The sequence below is a fragment of the Xiphias gladius genome, chromosome 17 (assembly GCF_016859285.1).
Source record: "Xiphias gladius isolate SHS-SW01 ecotype Sanya breed wild chromosome 17, ASM1685928v1, whole genome shotgun sequence".
NCBI classification, from domain to species: Eukaryota; Metazoa; Chordata; class Actinopteri; order Istiophoriformes; family Xiphiidae; genus Xiphias; species Xiphias gladius.
The window spans coordinates 27,937,641-27,952,294 of NC_053416.1; the positions used below are offsets into that span (position 1 = coordinate 27,937,641).

The 14,654-nt window shown below is 38.1% G+C and overlaps 1 protein-coding gene across 2 annotated transcripts in view; it reads right to left on the reverse strand.

Annotated features, from left to right (window-relative positions):
* Positions 1-466: 466 nt before the first annotated feature.
* The window catches only part of riox2 (ribosomal oxygenase 2), a 30,477-nt gene continuing 16,289 nt past the window's right edge, over positions 467-14,654 (reverse strand). Inside the window, exons 7-11 of one of the 2 annotated variants that reach the window (XM_040151264.1) lie at positions 14,313-14,475; positions 14,098-14,186; positions 12,614-12,724; positions 2,802-2,903; positions 467-820 (exon numbers count right to left, since the gene is read on the reverse strand). In XM_040151264.1, the coding sequence (XP_040007198.1) occupies positions 668-820; positions 2,802-2,903; positions 12,614-12,724; positions 14,098-14,186; positions 14,313-14,475 (618 nt within the window). In that variant the 3' untranslated portion in view covers positions 467-667. The remainder of the gene's footprint in view (positions 821-2,801; positions 2,904-12,613; positions 12,725-14,097; positions 14,187-14,312; positions 14,476-14,654) is intronic. The other variant, XM_040151265.1, reaches the window with a different exon arrangement.

Consider the following 14,654-nt stretch of genomic DNA (forward strand, 5'->3'; position numbering starts at 1 on the left):
GGATATGGACCAAGTTACGATAACCTAACTGCCGTCTTGGTAAATTTTAATGTGAGCTTTAGTTTTTCCTCTGTGCTCACAAAGTAATCGCTGCTTAACTTCATTAAAAAAGGTTTTGATCTCTTATATCAAGTGCTGTAGTTGATGACCATTTGTCTTTGATTAAAATAAACTTAAAGAAAATAAACTCCTGGAACAAACTTTTTTCCACACATTTTTTTTTAGAAAGACTGTTGAAAGAAATGCCAAAAGAATGCGCACTGAGTTTCAGAAGGTAGCGACGTCACATCACGTCGGGACTTCAGCTCTCTCTCTATAGCTAAAGCCAATGTGAAGCGGGTCTATTTATTGTTTAGGTGTAAATGGAGCAGCTGTATAGAATATGTAATTTAATCAACATAGTACTGCTATGGGGACAAAAAGCTACTATACAGCTGCTCTGCTTGAACTCTGGCAACTTTATTCAAGAAGAAAACAATTCAATCCAATCCAATTTTATTTATATAACGGCAAATCATAACAGGGGTTATCTCAGGGCACTTTTCATTTCAGCAGGTCAAGACCGTACTCTTTATAAGGCAAAGAGAAATACTTAGAAGCATTCGTAAAAATCAACATATGTGGATGTAATACAAACACATCAGTGATATTTTGATGTAGTGATGTGCTATAGCACATCCAGCAGGCCTTCACTCCAGAGAGCCAGCACCAGACTGAGTTTGGTCTCCTCTGTGGGCAGCTGGAGCTGGACCACAGCCAGCTGCTCTGCCTGTTGCAGCTGTTGCAGGGCCTGGAGATGGGACAAAGGGAACTTCAGACCCTGCAGAGATAAAAACACACGTTTTGGGGTTTAGACAACCCGGGACATTCTCAAACATACAATATCCCAAACATCTTTACACATACATCACATTCATCAAGGATTATGCATTGCCAGTACTTGGTGACCTAGGGGCACAACAGAGTGCTTCAGGTGAGCATTTGTGTCCACTGCTATCAGACTGTATATCAGCAGCTGTGACCAAAGACTGAGCCAGACCTCCCCACCTCCCCTTTCTAGCTATGCAATTGCTAACACACTCTCACCAACCCGCCGTGAATAATGATTAATATACGTGCACATAGGAAATTAGGTTTCCTGTCAATTTCTTCTGACTTTCCTACCCTGTGTATGGAACTGAGCTCAAAGTCCACTGGTTCTTAATCCAGGCCTAAATCTTTTAAAATGGTTCAAAAATATATAGTTTCATTTTTAACTAGAACTGCCGCCTTGTAGTTGTATATCTCTGCCAACCAGTCAAGTTACAGTTTACATCAATGGCTGTCCAGACTCATATAGTATATATAGTGAAGACTTTAAAGGAATTTAATAAAAGGTATTAAGAGTAGTTTTTGGCAAAACGGAAAGTATCACTCTATTGACATGTACGATTCCAATGAATAATTTCCAGTGAGAAACATGTTGTCCTCAGTTACAGACTACTTTTCAAACACATCTTCAACCCGGCAACACAGAAGATCTATACAGTCACTTCAATTTCAAGTTGGGCACCCAAGATTAGTATCACCAATTCAGTAACCGACCGAATGTGAAATATGGTCACAATCTGCCCTTCTGTTCCTGAGCTATGACGTTGAATAATTGCCTGAAAAGTGTTATTGCAGAAAATGATTTCTTAGTAATGTTGACCTTCGAACCTTTCGATATAAAAATGTCATCACATCATCATTTTATCCTATTAGATATTTGTGTAAAATGTTGTCACAATTAGTATATGAATTCTTATGTTACGGCCAAAAACGTGTTTTGTGAGGTCAGAGTGACTTTGACCTTTGACCACAAAATTCGAATCACTTGGAGTCCAAGTGAACATTTTCACCAAATTTGAAGAAATTCCCTTAAGGGGTTCCTATCCCGTGCTATCCCGCTCACGAGAATGGGACAGACAGATGGACAGACAGAGACAACCTGAGAACATAATGCCTCCTGCCACAGCTGTTGCCGCCGCAGAGGATTTAAAAAAGGGTCAGTAATTTCCTAGAATGGCTGATCACTGTAGTTTTTAACCAACATTTCTCAAAAAGGAAGAAATACAACATTTGTTGGGGACTATTTTCAGTGGCAGATTAATCCATATTTGGTGCTATCGGGCATTAAGGCAGTGTATGCGGGATTCATCAAAATAAACCACAGTGATTTTCTTTTAGTGACCAAAGGTGCTGTGCAAAAGGTTGAGTATAATGACACAATAAGAGGTATACAAAATACAAAAAAACAAACAAAAAAGCAAAACAAACAGTAAGACACTGAAACAAAAGTCATTATGGCTTACGGAAGTGCTAACGTGTTTTAATGCAGACATACCAGTCAGATGGACATAACACACATATTTTTGGTTCCTGAATGTGTGATGTCATGTAAGTGGTGAATGTGTGCCAGATGTTTTGCATATGTAATAGAGCCAACAACAACAACAACAATAATAACAATAATGGCTATTTATTTGTAATGACAATGTTAGAGCTAGGACTAACCATGTTGGATTAATGCATGAACACTCCCAAATCAGAATAAGGGGCGTTTTTCCTGCCCCCCCCCCCCCAATTCTGGAAGCACTGTGCGAATTCAGCAACTACCCGGCAACAACAAGGAAGCCACGCTGGTCCATCTAAAGAGGGTCTGTCAGTAGGTTGAGCCAGTGATATATGGCTAGTTTGATCATGTCTTTGCAGTTAAGTAATGCAGTTGTTTTGGTGACAGTTAATACTATGAGGACAAATGGTTGAAACGTTTTTGGTACCTGTAGTGTAGAGAGGTCTCCCTGGGGGGACACTGACGGGCAAAGAGAGATTCTGATGTTGTAGACCTTCAATAGCCCTTCCGTCGCCTCCAAACAAAATGCCTGTACAGTGAAGCTCCACGTGAGATAACGGTAATCACCTGTTATGGAAGGCAGGTCTGGGCATATGTAAAGCCTATGAAATACTGCTCAAGCGTAATAATACTTGTTCTATGTAGGATTTCGTTCATGATTAGCTGACTTTTAGAGTTACTTGCTATTAATAATTTACTATTAGCAATATTCTGTCAATTAATATTCAAGTTTTACACGTTTTGTGTCCATCTCTCTATCAGAGAGCAGATACTGTTGTCAGTGTGGGACAAGGTTTTGTAAAGGTATGACAGATCTTTCTCTTTCTTTTTCGGTTTAAGTGAGCTAAATTTTTGAGACAGTAGGATTATGGTTTGGAAAGTTACTAATATAAATTTTCTTTTTAACATCGGGTTATAACTTGGGTTATGATGTTTTGATTTGGATTTGATGCCTGTGATGTTATCATTTTCCCTCATGAATATAGACGATGGTTCAATGAATAATGCAAATAGTGGAGAAAATGGGCATCCCTAGTGCCCCTTTGTAAGGACAAAGGTTTTGATGTGTGTTCATAACTTATCACTGACTTAGTAGGTGAATTGTATATCTCGATCCAGCTAATAAAGAATGATCCAAACCTGAAATGTTTCAGGGTGGAGAAGAGGAAGGGCACCTTTTCAGCATCAAAAGATACTAAGGTGGTGGACTAATTGGTTTCAGTGGGATGAGGGGATGTCTTATAAAAGGTGTATTGAATTTAGTTTACACATACTTTCTGAGGAATGTCTCCCTTTGATATAGCCAGTAGGGGTCAAGTGATTCTCGGCGGCGTCTGTCTGTAGTCACCATTCTGTGGTCTCAAACAATGTCCTAGCCCACTATCTGACTGGTTACATGTCACAAGTAATAGCCTATCAACACTGAAAGCTACTGCCATGGCACAGAGGAATGCATTTGGAGAAGCTCTGGTGGAGCTGTGTATCGAAGGTAAGGCAGCAGATATTTACGAAGTTTAAATAAAAATCACAATCCTCTATGCTGAAGTTGCAAAGAGCAGGAGAATGAGAGTGAGAGAGAGAAGACATCACTTACTGTGAAGCAAATGTAACTAGCAGATCTGAATAGAATTTGTTCTTCAGGCTCTGAGCTTCAGCAAATTCAATTTGAAACTACAATGGCACCCAAAGTCCGCCTAGCTGAAAAATGCACTCTCGCAATGTTAAGGAAGTGTTAAAAAAATTCCTGGATCCGCTCCTTTAACCGGATCCACAGCTAAATTTAATGGGTTCTTTCCTAGACCATGCCCTATCCTTCCACCAGGTTAGGTGCAAATCAGCTCTGTACTTTTTCGTGCAATCCTGCTGACAAATAAAAAAAAACAACAAAAGGACACGGGTGAAAACATAACATCCTTGTTGGAGGTAATAAAATAATGGATACTACATTAAGGTACCAAGTCTCAGCTTTAATTTGAGTAGGTTTACATCAATATAGAAAGAACTGTGTGGGAGATATAGCCCTTTTAACAAATAGTGCCCAAACTTTAGTGGTTCAAAAGTAACTGGACAGATACAAGTGAAGTCAAACAAAATCATATTTAATATTTCATGGAATTTCCTTTGCAGTCAATGACTGCCTGAAATTTTGGAACCACAGACAGCTTGCTTTTTGTGGGGTTTCTCTGCCTTTAGTCTGGTCATAACCAAGTGGAATGCTTTTCAGTCACACTGAGTGAATGACTAAGCAGCAGCAACATCAGCATCAGCATTCAATGACTCAGCCATTCAAGGATATTCCACCTCTTCACCCTGAGAAGCTCTTTGGTTGCTTTGGCTATATGTTTGGGATCAATGTCCTGCTGAATGATGAAATGTTGTCCAATCAATTTTTAATGCATTTAACTGAATCTGAGCGCACTGAAGGCTCCTGTATACCCCTGCATTCATCCTGCTGCTTCTGTCAGCAGTAAAATCATCAATAAATGCCAGTATGCCACTTCCATTGGCATTAATACATGCCCAAGCCATAACAGAACCACCATCATGTTTGACAGATGAGGCACTATGCTTTGAGCTGTTCAATTTTTCTCCAAAATTCCCTCTTTCCATAATTGTGCTAGAGGTAGATTTTTGTTTCATCATTCCACAAAAACTTGTTGCAGAAATCTACTGGTTTCTTTTTTTTTTATGCCCATGTTAACTGCAATCTGGTCTTTCTTTGTTTTGAGGTTTTGAGTTTGCATCTTGTGGTGAATCCTCTAAGGTTATGGTCAAAAAGTCTTTATCGCTGACAAGGAATCATGTATTCCAAAATCCTGGAGAGCATTCTTGACCATAGGTGTACTCCTGCTGGGGCACACCAGAATGAAGCTCTGCCAATTTTTTTCTCCAAGTGAGGAAATAGAATAGTCGCATTTTGTATAATCCCGTCTAAATTCACACATTTTTTTAGCACTTGAAGATCCAGCCATCATTTAAGCATATGTCATGCAAGAGAGCCTATTAAAACAAATGGAATGGTCAAAGTTGTCAAATTGATATTTGAGCTTTCAGGTCAATTAAATTATGTTAACTAGTAAAGATGAAAAGGCAAAACATCCTTTCATTCATCATTCAGTCTTCTAATAACTTCTTTATTTGTGATGCATGTGCAAAGAAACATTACACAGCCAGCCTATTAAACTTGACAGCTTGTGCTGGATCCACAATGCCTGCAGGAAATGAAAGCTTAGCTTAGCTACGTTTTCATAGCCTCATCTATTAGATAAGCTTTACCTCTGCTTGCACAGCAACTTTTCCTCTGAATTGGTGTTTCGAATGCAGTCTCACTTGCCTGGCACAAGTAAGTAAAGGAAATCATTCATTACACAAAATACTTGTGTTTATTCGGAATACGGAATACACTGACCGCAGCATGTCAGCATGTGAATGGCCACTCACTACGTTTACTTAAAAGAAATTTAACTCAAGTAGAAGTAAAATGTGTAAAAAAATGTACTCAGGTAAAAGCACAAAGTAAGTTAATTAAAATGTACTCTGAGTAAATGTTACTGCGTTACATTCTTAAAAGGGGGAAGGGATCAAAAATGTTATATGGTATAAGATAATAACATAATTATAAGATCATATGATAAAACTATTAAATTAAATAACATCTTTATGTAAGGGCAGGCGTGTGTGGATCCAAGTGCAAGAGAGAGAGAGTCAGGCAGAAGTGCAATGTCCAAAATCCCAATCCTTAATCCGAGAGACGTAGCAGACACAGGGAATCAATCAGGACTAAATGCGAGAGAGCTTGAACACAAGGGTAACAACGACAATCTGGCAAGGCATGAGAAATGAGGCGGGGTTTAAATACACAGAAAACAAGACACAGGTGAAAGACATTAAGGTGGAGACAGTAATCAAAACAGGCGGGAAAAACCAGGAAGTAAAACAAACAGTAACACAACAGAACCAAGACTTCAAAATAAAACAGGAAATGGCAAGAAAATGAATACAGATCCTGACACTTTAGGCTACCAACCGTATATGCATTGGTGTTTCAAATGCACATAAACCATTCCCAGGTGAGAACTGTAGCAAAAGCAACCAGTAAATTCCAGTCAGGCACTTTGCAGCCTGTGTATACAACTGATAATTACAAATAAACAATCAGTTGGCAGTTTATTCGGTACACCAAGATAAGACTAATGCAGTCTAATACTGTTGTATTAGTATTAGATGTGTTTCTGTTATTGAGCCTACCACCTGGACACCATGGCAGATGTCCATGGCCTTTATGTAGCAGTAAGCTTTGTATTGGAATTTGTGTTATTCCTAATTTTGACACCATGATTTTCATTTTTTCTGCAAATATATATTGGCTCCAAATATTGGTTATCAATCTCCTTGATGACTTATAATTGGTATCAGCCCTCAAAAAAAATTATTGGCTGACCCCTAAAAGCCAGTTTGAAGAGATGAGACTGAGATGGAATCCTTCTGAGTTTTGCTTAGTATTTTTATGTCTATTTATTAATGATATAGGATGGTAACTGGAGCATTGTGTTGGATTAATCTTTTAATATCAATTTGAAAAATATGTGAGAGTGAAGATGGCAAAATTGTTTGTAGTATTCTGCTGGAAAAAAGTCTGGTCCTGGGGATTTGTTTTGGGGCATGAGCTGATTGAGTTCCTGAAGTGAGATTGGCTTTTCCTAATACCACACTGAGATTTGGATAGTGTAAGCAGAACCGAAAAACCGAAGTCAATAACAATGAATGAGACTACACCTCTTTCCAAATTGTTCACAAAAAAATTGAGCTTAAAAATGAAAACTGAAATTTCTCAATTTTCATCAGACAAAAAGTAGGAGACAAAATTACACAGACTGTTTCTTCAAACAACAACATAATCCAAATGTCCTTTGAATGGATGCACTTCTGAATACACTAATGCTACAGGTGTAGCTTGGACAACCTACACTGATAGGAAAAAACCTGCCGGCATCAGCGGGGCTTGGCTGAAAAAAATTGGTTGACTTTTGTACCCACTTCAAATACCGCTGAGAAAAAAAGTGGGTGTGTAGTAACATTACAATTAGGAAAGAATCCCTCAAACTACAAAATCACTGGGAATACCACAAACCTGAAGATACACCTCGGGCCACACTACACAGAAACTGAGGTAGTGTTACAATGTCTTGTTGAATTTGAACAGGTCCATGTAGCTAAATGTAGTCTATTTGTCACATCTACTGGTTATTAAAATGCACAGCATATAATATAGAAGACTGGTTTTGGGCTTGAATAAAGTCTGTTGGGCAGTAGCCAGTTGTCTCGTACTTAGCTTGAGTTGTATGTAAAAAAGTTCAACTATTTTCTTTACAAAGTTATTTAAATTGCAGTTTACAACCTATTAGAAACACTTATGGTGTAACACAGTAACACTACCTCTAGGGCCAGCACCTTTCTGATACAGTTCTGACAAAAACTGAACATTAAAAGGGTAGGATTTATTGCATAACTATTGTACACGGTTCTTTTCATTGTGTAGGGTTTTCTTTTTTCTGGATACTCAGGGTTTTGTCATCAAACAGCAATTCAAGATCTTAGAAATGACTGACTCATATTTCAAGAGTTGGACTGCATTGGATTTGCCAATGTTGTTGCATCTTTCCAGAATTTATTGTTTTATCCTCTTTCATGTCAGGATGAATTGCTTAACTTAATCACATCAGCTGAGACACCCTCTCTGGAAAGCTGTATTCTTAATCATAAAACCTGCAATTTGTGGTTTACTTTCAGTTTTATTTTCTTTAAAGCTGTATCAGTTGGATGTAATCTTATTTGAAAGCAGTTTGCTGAAGTTTGACTAAAATTCTAGACCAAACTACACTACAATGTTTCAACTACACTAAAATATTTCAACATTTTTGTCAACTAATGTTCTGATGACCTTAAAAAAAAAAAAAAAGACTAAAATGTCAAGTTTAAGTTGCATAAAAACTGAGTAATAATAAAGAGGATGAGGTTGACTAAATATCAGTTAAACTAAGATGGATTTTTGATCTGAACACTGACACTAAGACTAAATCTAAAAATAGCTGACAAATTTAACACTACAGATGAGTAAACAGTGGGGTCAGAAATTGAGTTAATTAAAGATTTTTCGGCTTTTTGTTTTAATAGGTTTGATAGAGGCTTTTATTTCAAAATTTGAAATTTTGCTGATGGAGTCAAATGATGTCATACTACATTTTTATATTTAGTAACTTGTTTAGTTCTATGGCTTTTTTAAGGAGGTCTTGGAGAAAGGGATCTGAAGGCATTTGAGAAGCTAGGAGGTCCAACCTCTTCATCTTGTGTTGCAGGTCTTGTTCTCTACGTGTTTCTTCTTTCTTTTTGTGTGAGCAGGTTGCTATTATTCTCCCTCTTAAGACGGGCTTTTGAAGTCTCCTTGTACATGCTGTTATGTCTGGTGTGATGAAGAATCTCCTCGATCTCATGCTGTGTTGTATGTGTGTATTAGTATTTGTGAAACACTGGAGGATTCATTGTTATGCAATTCATGGCAGCCTATTTAGCAGGTCAGTCCAACGCAAAGCATGAAACATAAATTAGCAAGTTTGGCCAGTACCTCAAGCAGACTTGCTGGCCATTTATTGTTCACTGGAACGCTAAACACTGCTAGCACACTTGCAATTTATGTATCGTCTTAGTTGGGTTACTCAAGTAAGACTTCACATCCAATACAGCTGTTTCCTGCTTTGCAGGCTAAAGAGTCTGCTGTAGAACTCTAGATAATTTATACTTTCTGACAGTACTGTTTTTGAGAAGCAGATCCCCCCCCTCTGTGTGTCTGTTTTATAGAGATGTGTTATCAAGAAGCCACATATTATGCCAACAGTTGCTATAGTTATTTCTTAATGATTTAAAAAGCAGACTTAAAAGTATGGAAGTATTTATAAGGCCAAAAAGTCTGTATATTTGTATCTGCATGTGAACACTATATATGGGCTGGACGAGTAAGGTTTTTTGGTAGCCGATGTTCTGTCACTCTGCTGCACATGACATTTCAATAAATGCCCACATAAGAGCTGAGCTCAACTCTGCCTGGGCCGCCTCTGTCATCCACATTTAAAGGCCAACAGAACTACCTGAGCATCATATGCTGCAAAGAAGGATGCTCATTGTTGTTTGAAATTTCTGTCCTGGAGCAATGATGTATTAAAACACCATTTAGTTGATGTAGGGGTTGGTAGTCAAGTGACAGAAACAAGTGAAATGATGAAATGATGATACTATGGATGTGTGAGTCAGTTATCCTGTGGGTATTGTAATTACTTCAGAAGGAAGTCAATAAGAGTAGGATTTATGAACAGGTACTCACCTGTTCATATATCCTCATAAAAATTAGTAAAATTAGTATTCTCCATAGTTAGGGTGGAGAAATCGCTCTATACACTTAGGTCCATAAGTATTTGGACAGTGACAGTTTTCCTAATTTTGCCTCTCTACACCAACACAATGGTTTTGAAATGAAGCCTTCAAGATGTGATTTAAGTATAACCTTTCAGGCTTAATTCAACCCTTTAGGAACCCTTTTGGAATTACAGCCATTCCTCTGTTATTTCATGACAAATTAAGCAAATAAAAGGTCTTGAGTTGATTCCAAGGGCTGAATTTGCAATTCGGAATCTGTTCAAAATGCGATCCAAAGAGGTGTTGATGCAAATGTAGGAGGCCATCATTAGGCTGAAAAACAAAATAAACCTATCAGACAGATAGCAGAAACTTTAGGAGTGGCCAAAACAACAATTTGGTACATTATTAAAAAGATGGAACGCACTGGCGAGCTCATCAATGCCAAAAGGCCTGGAAGACCACTGACGACAACTGAAGTGGATGACTGCAGAATTCTTTCCTTGGTGAAGAAAAACCCTTCACAACATCTAGTCAGGTTAAGAACACTCTCCAGGAGTTAGGTGTATCACTGTCAAAGTCTACAATCAAGAGATGCCTTCATGAATGTAAATACAGAGGGTTTTTACCACAAGGTGCAAACCACTGGTAACACTTAAAAACAAAAAGGCCAGAGTAGTCTTTGCAAGAAAACATCAAAAAAAGCCCGCCAAGTTCTGGAACAAGATTTTTTGGACAGATGAAACCAAGATTAACTTGTACCCGGATGATGGGAAGAGTATGGAGAAAGAAAGCAATGGCTAACGATCCAAAGCTTACCACATCATCTGTCAAACATGGTGAAGGCAGCGTTTTGACATGGGCATATATGGGTTTCCAGTGGAACCTGTTCACTGGTGTTTATTGATAATGTGACTGCCAATAGAAATAGCAGGATGAATCTGTGTGTATAGGGCTATAGTGTATAGGGCTATACTATCTGCTCAGATTCAGGCAAATGCCGCAAAACTGGCAGAACGGTGCTTCACAGTACAGATGGATAATGAATGACCCAAAACATACTGTGAAAGCAACCCAAGCGCTTCTCAAGGCAAAGAAATTGAATATTCTTCAATGGCCAAGTCAGTCACCTGACCTCAACCCAACTAAGCATGCTTTTCAGCTACTGAAGACAAAACTGAAGGCAGAAGGACCCCCCAACAAGCAGCACCTGAACAGGATGGCAAAGTATCTTCAGGCAGTCAATGACTGCAAATGATTTTCATCAAAGTATCAAAATTAATCTTCATATTGATAATTATGTTGGTTTGTCCAATTACTTTTGAGCTTCTGAAAATAAGAGGCTATGTATAAAAATGGCTAAGCTTAAAGTCTGAACTTCAATCACATTTGATGGCTTTGTTTCAAAGCCACTGATCGAGTGTATAGAGGCAAAATTACGAAAACTGTGTCAATGTCCAAATACTTGTGGATCTAACTATATCTGTCAATCCACAGTCCACCCATGTATTGTTTCTTTGATTGATGGGGAAATCACAGATTTTGTTGTGTGATGATGCAGAAGATGACTAAGGCTGGTTTGAGGACAGTGTAAAGTCATCGCCTAGGAAAATATTTGAATTGGAAAAGTTGGATAGTTCTGGCAGGTTTATGGAAAAGTGTGGAGAATTGGTATGGATTAGAATTGGTACATTTGCTAGTGAATGAGACTCTTTTTTGGAATTATATGTAGAGTGGTAAGTCTGGTCTATCCATTTGGCTGTCAGATTCCAAGGCTCTCCCTCACTGATGTGTGTTTTTTGTAGAAAGCAAATGTCTGTTGAAAAAGAACTGAAAGACCTATCCCATTGTAGGCGGCAAGCACAACTGGGATAAACCTCACCATCATAACTCATCTCTAAGAGCCAGTTACCCAGAGAGACTAGCTGACATCTTTTGATCTTAATGTGAACTGATTTTTGGGACTTCAATAATAGACCAAATAACTGAAGTAGATCACCAGGCAAACCAGAATAAAAGCAGCAGACATGTTGGAAATCACCATCAACAACATGGAGAATCAAGACAACATGCCTTAGTGACACAGATATTCACCAGAACACCTAGCAAACATGTGGTGTAGCCATACATACATGTACATACACAAACAACACATGGCACCTGCAGTAAGACTAAGAAAAACTAAGAACTGAAAAACTAACAAATTTAGTTTTTAGTTTTAATTTTTTTTGTAGCTTTTGTCTTAAGACATGCAATACTGTATGTTAGAATGTGCGAGAATGTAATAATGTGTGTGTGTTTTAGTTACACTTTCATTCCACCATTCTTAAGCCAGGAAGTGTACCAACAACTGATTTTTTGTAATAAATGTGTGTAATCAAATTGAAATTGTTTGTGCTTTTTGTGCTTGTATCTCAATCACTTAACCTTAAAACCTGTACCTTGCTAACAATACTTAATAAAAAAATAAGTAAAAACAAACTTGCTTCGATAAAATCACAATTATGATTAATAATAATTCTAACTGACATCTTGTTTGGCCAGCAACAACAGTATTATAGTTTCTAAAAACAAATTATTTCACTGGACAAATTATTTCATATGTGACTTATGTAATTTTTCACCAATACCATTTTAGTATTACCTTCTTAGTATTAAGAAGATTGTTTAATCTCAGCCCATGATAAGCCATCAGCATGTTAATGTGGTTAATGTTATCACTTATCCAGCCCTATCCTTTAAAAAGAGTTAAAAAGAAAATTAACTGTCATCCTTTTCAGCACAACAAGCACCTCGGCAAGGAGAACAGAATTAAGCGAGTCAGCATCTTACCCTGAATATATCACGTTCCTCCTCTTCATCACAAATTCCACCCATCATGTGGTTCTCCCTCTGGTTCTTCAAAGAGTGTAAGACAAAGACAACCAGCTCTGTGGCCTCATCCTGAAACAAACACACACACACACACACACACACAAACACACAGCTGAACACACACAGCTTTCTGTTTGTCAGGATATCTGACTGGTGCTGGCAGAATGACAGAGGGCTCTCATATGGTGCCCCAGCAGACACTGGGCTTCATTCAGAGTCAACAAGATTAATACTTAAAATTAAGGGTCAAGTGATATGTTTTTCCAGGGCTGATACCAATACTTATTATTAGTAATTAAGGAGACCAATAACCGATATTTGGACCCGATATACATTGGCAATAAAAATGTTACAAAATTTAAGGTAAAAAAAATTGGTAGTGAGCAGAGATATTTTCTGACTTGTCAGGCAAGTAACTTGAAGTACGCTTCATTCTATCTCCACCCCTGCAGTGCACCCTGATAGCACTTACACTCATGTAGCTTGCTAGCTAGCCCGTTCAATAATTGTCCAAAAAAGCAATGGAATTTCATTAACAACAAAGGTGAAAATTTAATGCTAGCAAAGATTTTTTAACACATATTACAAACCTCCGAACATTAGCTAGCTAGCTACCACCATTATTACCAACATCAGCTGTAACATGTAAAAACACCAACACATACAGGCAAGTAATGTGTTAAATATTGACCATTCTACAAAAGTTAGCTATCTCAAGCTGCATCAGCACTAATGTTACACAAAAATAACACAGTATAAACAAACTCAATGAATGTTAGCATTAGCTATCTTTTACTGCAAGAAAGTGCATTATGCTGGGACTCGGGGAGAAGAGATACATGTGTGATTGAAAAGCCAATGCGTTCCCCTCCAATGAATAAAATCCCTTATCAATTTTGCCCTTTATTAAAGAGGTGTTCCTGGAAAATCGCATACTGATATCTGTCCCTCTTTTCCTGCTAGTATGCTTCACCCAAACATAAGTTCAGGCATTGTCAAGTGGAATAATGTTATCCCACAAAAAATTGAGCTTGGGTATCGTCATCTTAGAGGTACATCATAATGATTGTAAAGTTTATTTCAACTGTAGCAATATCTGCATTCTTACTTTTAAAAAATATCTAATTGAGTCATCTCTCTCTCTCCATTCCTCTTTCGCACGTCTCTCTCACAAACACAGAGTAAATTGTTGATTGGCCATTTATTTGTGATGTATAACCAATCTAATAATGTTGCTGGCTGGATATTTAGCCAGATGAGAAGCAGTAACTTTTCAGAGAGAGGCGGCTGCATCAGTGCCAAAGGAGCGCATTTTTAATTTATTTAATTGGCAATCAGATCAGACAAAATAACAATTTTGATGAATGGAAAAATTATGAATATTGGATCCAATTATCAGCCAGGTAGACCTCTACTTAAAATGACAGCCTTAATGGACTTACTGTTCTCTCTTGGCTGGGCTCCACTGTTATTACCATGTGGTCTTTAAACCTCAAACACACCAGATCGTCTAAGACAGGAATCCTCTCAGCTGTGACACAAACACGCATTGATGCACATATGCACAAAATTTTAAAGTAAATTGTATTGATATGCAGATAATATGCAGTCCACTGTAAATGTGCGAACATGTACAAATAACTACAAATGAGCTCACATGGTGTAAGCAGCTCCTGCTGGCTGTATGGTGGCAGTCTATTCATGATAAAGTCTCTCTTCATGTGAGTGGAGTGGACTTCCAGCATCCCTGTTTCCATTTCATCAGCCAGACTTCTGAGGTATGTGGCCAGCCGCTTGGTGTCTACGCCTTCACTGCTACCCTACACATACAAAAACACAATCAAGAGGTCCAGAAGGAGCCAGTGTGAATGCTTGTGCCTGAAGATGTGAATAAATGCTTGTATGTGCCTCCCAGTGAAAAGCAGAGGCTTGCAGTGCTTGTAGGTGCACAGTGATTTTGGAAAGGTATATTACCCCATTATAAACTACTAATTGTGGT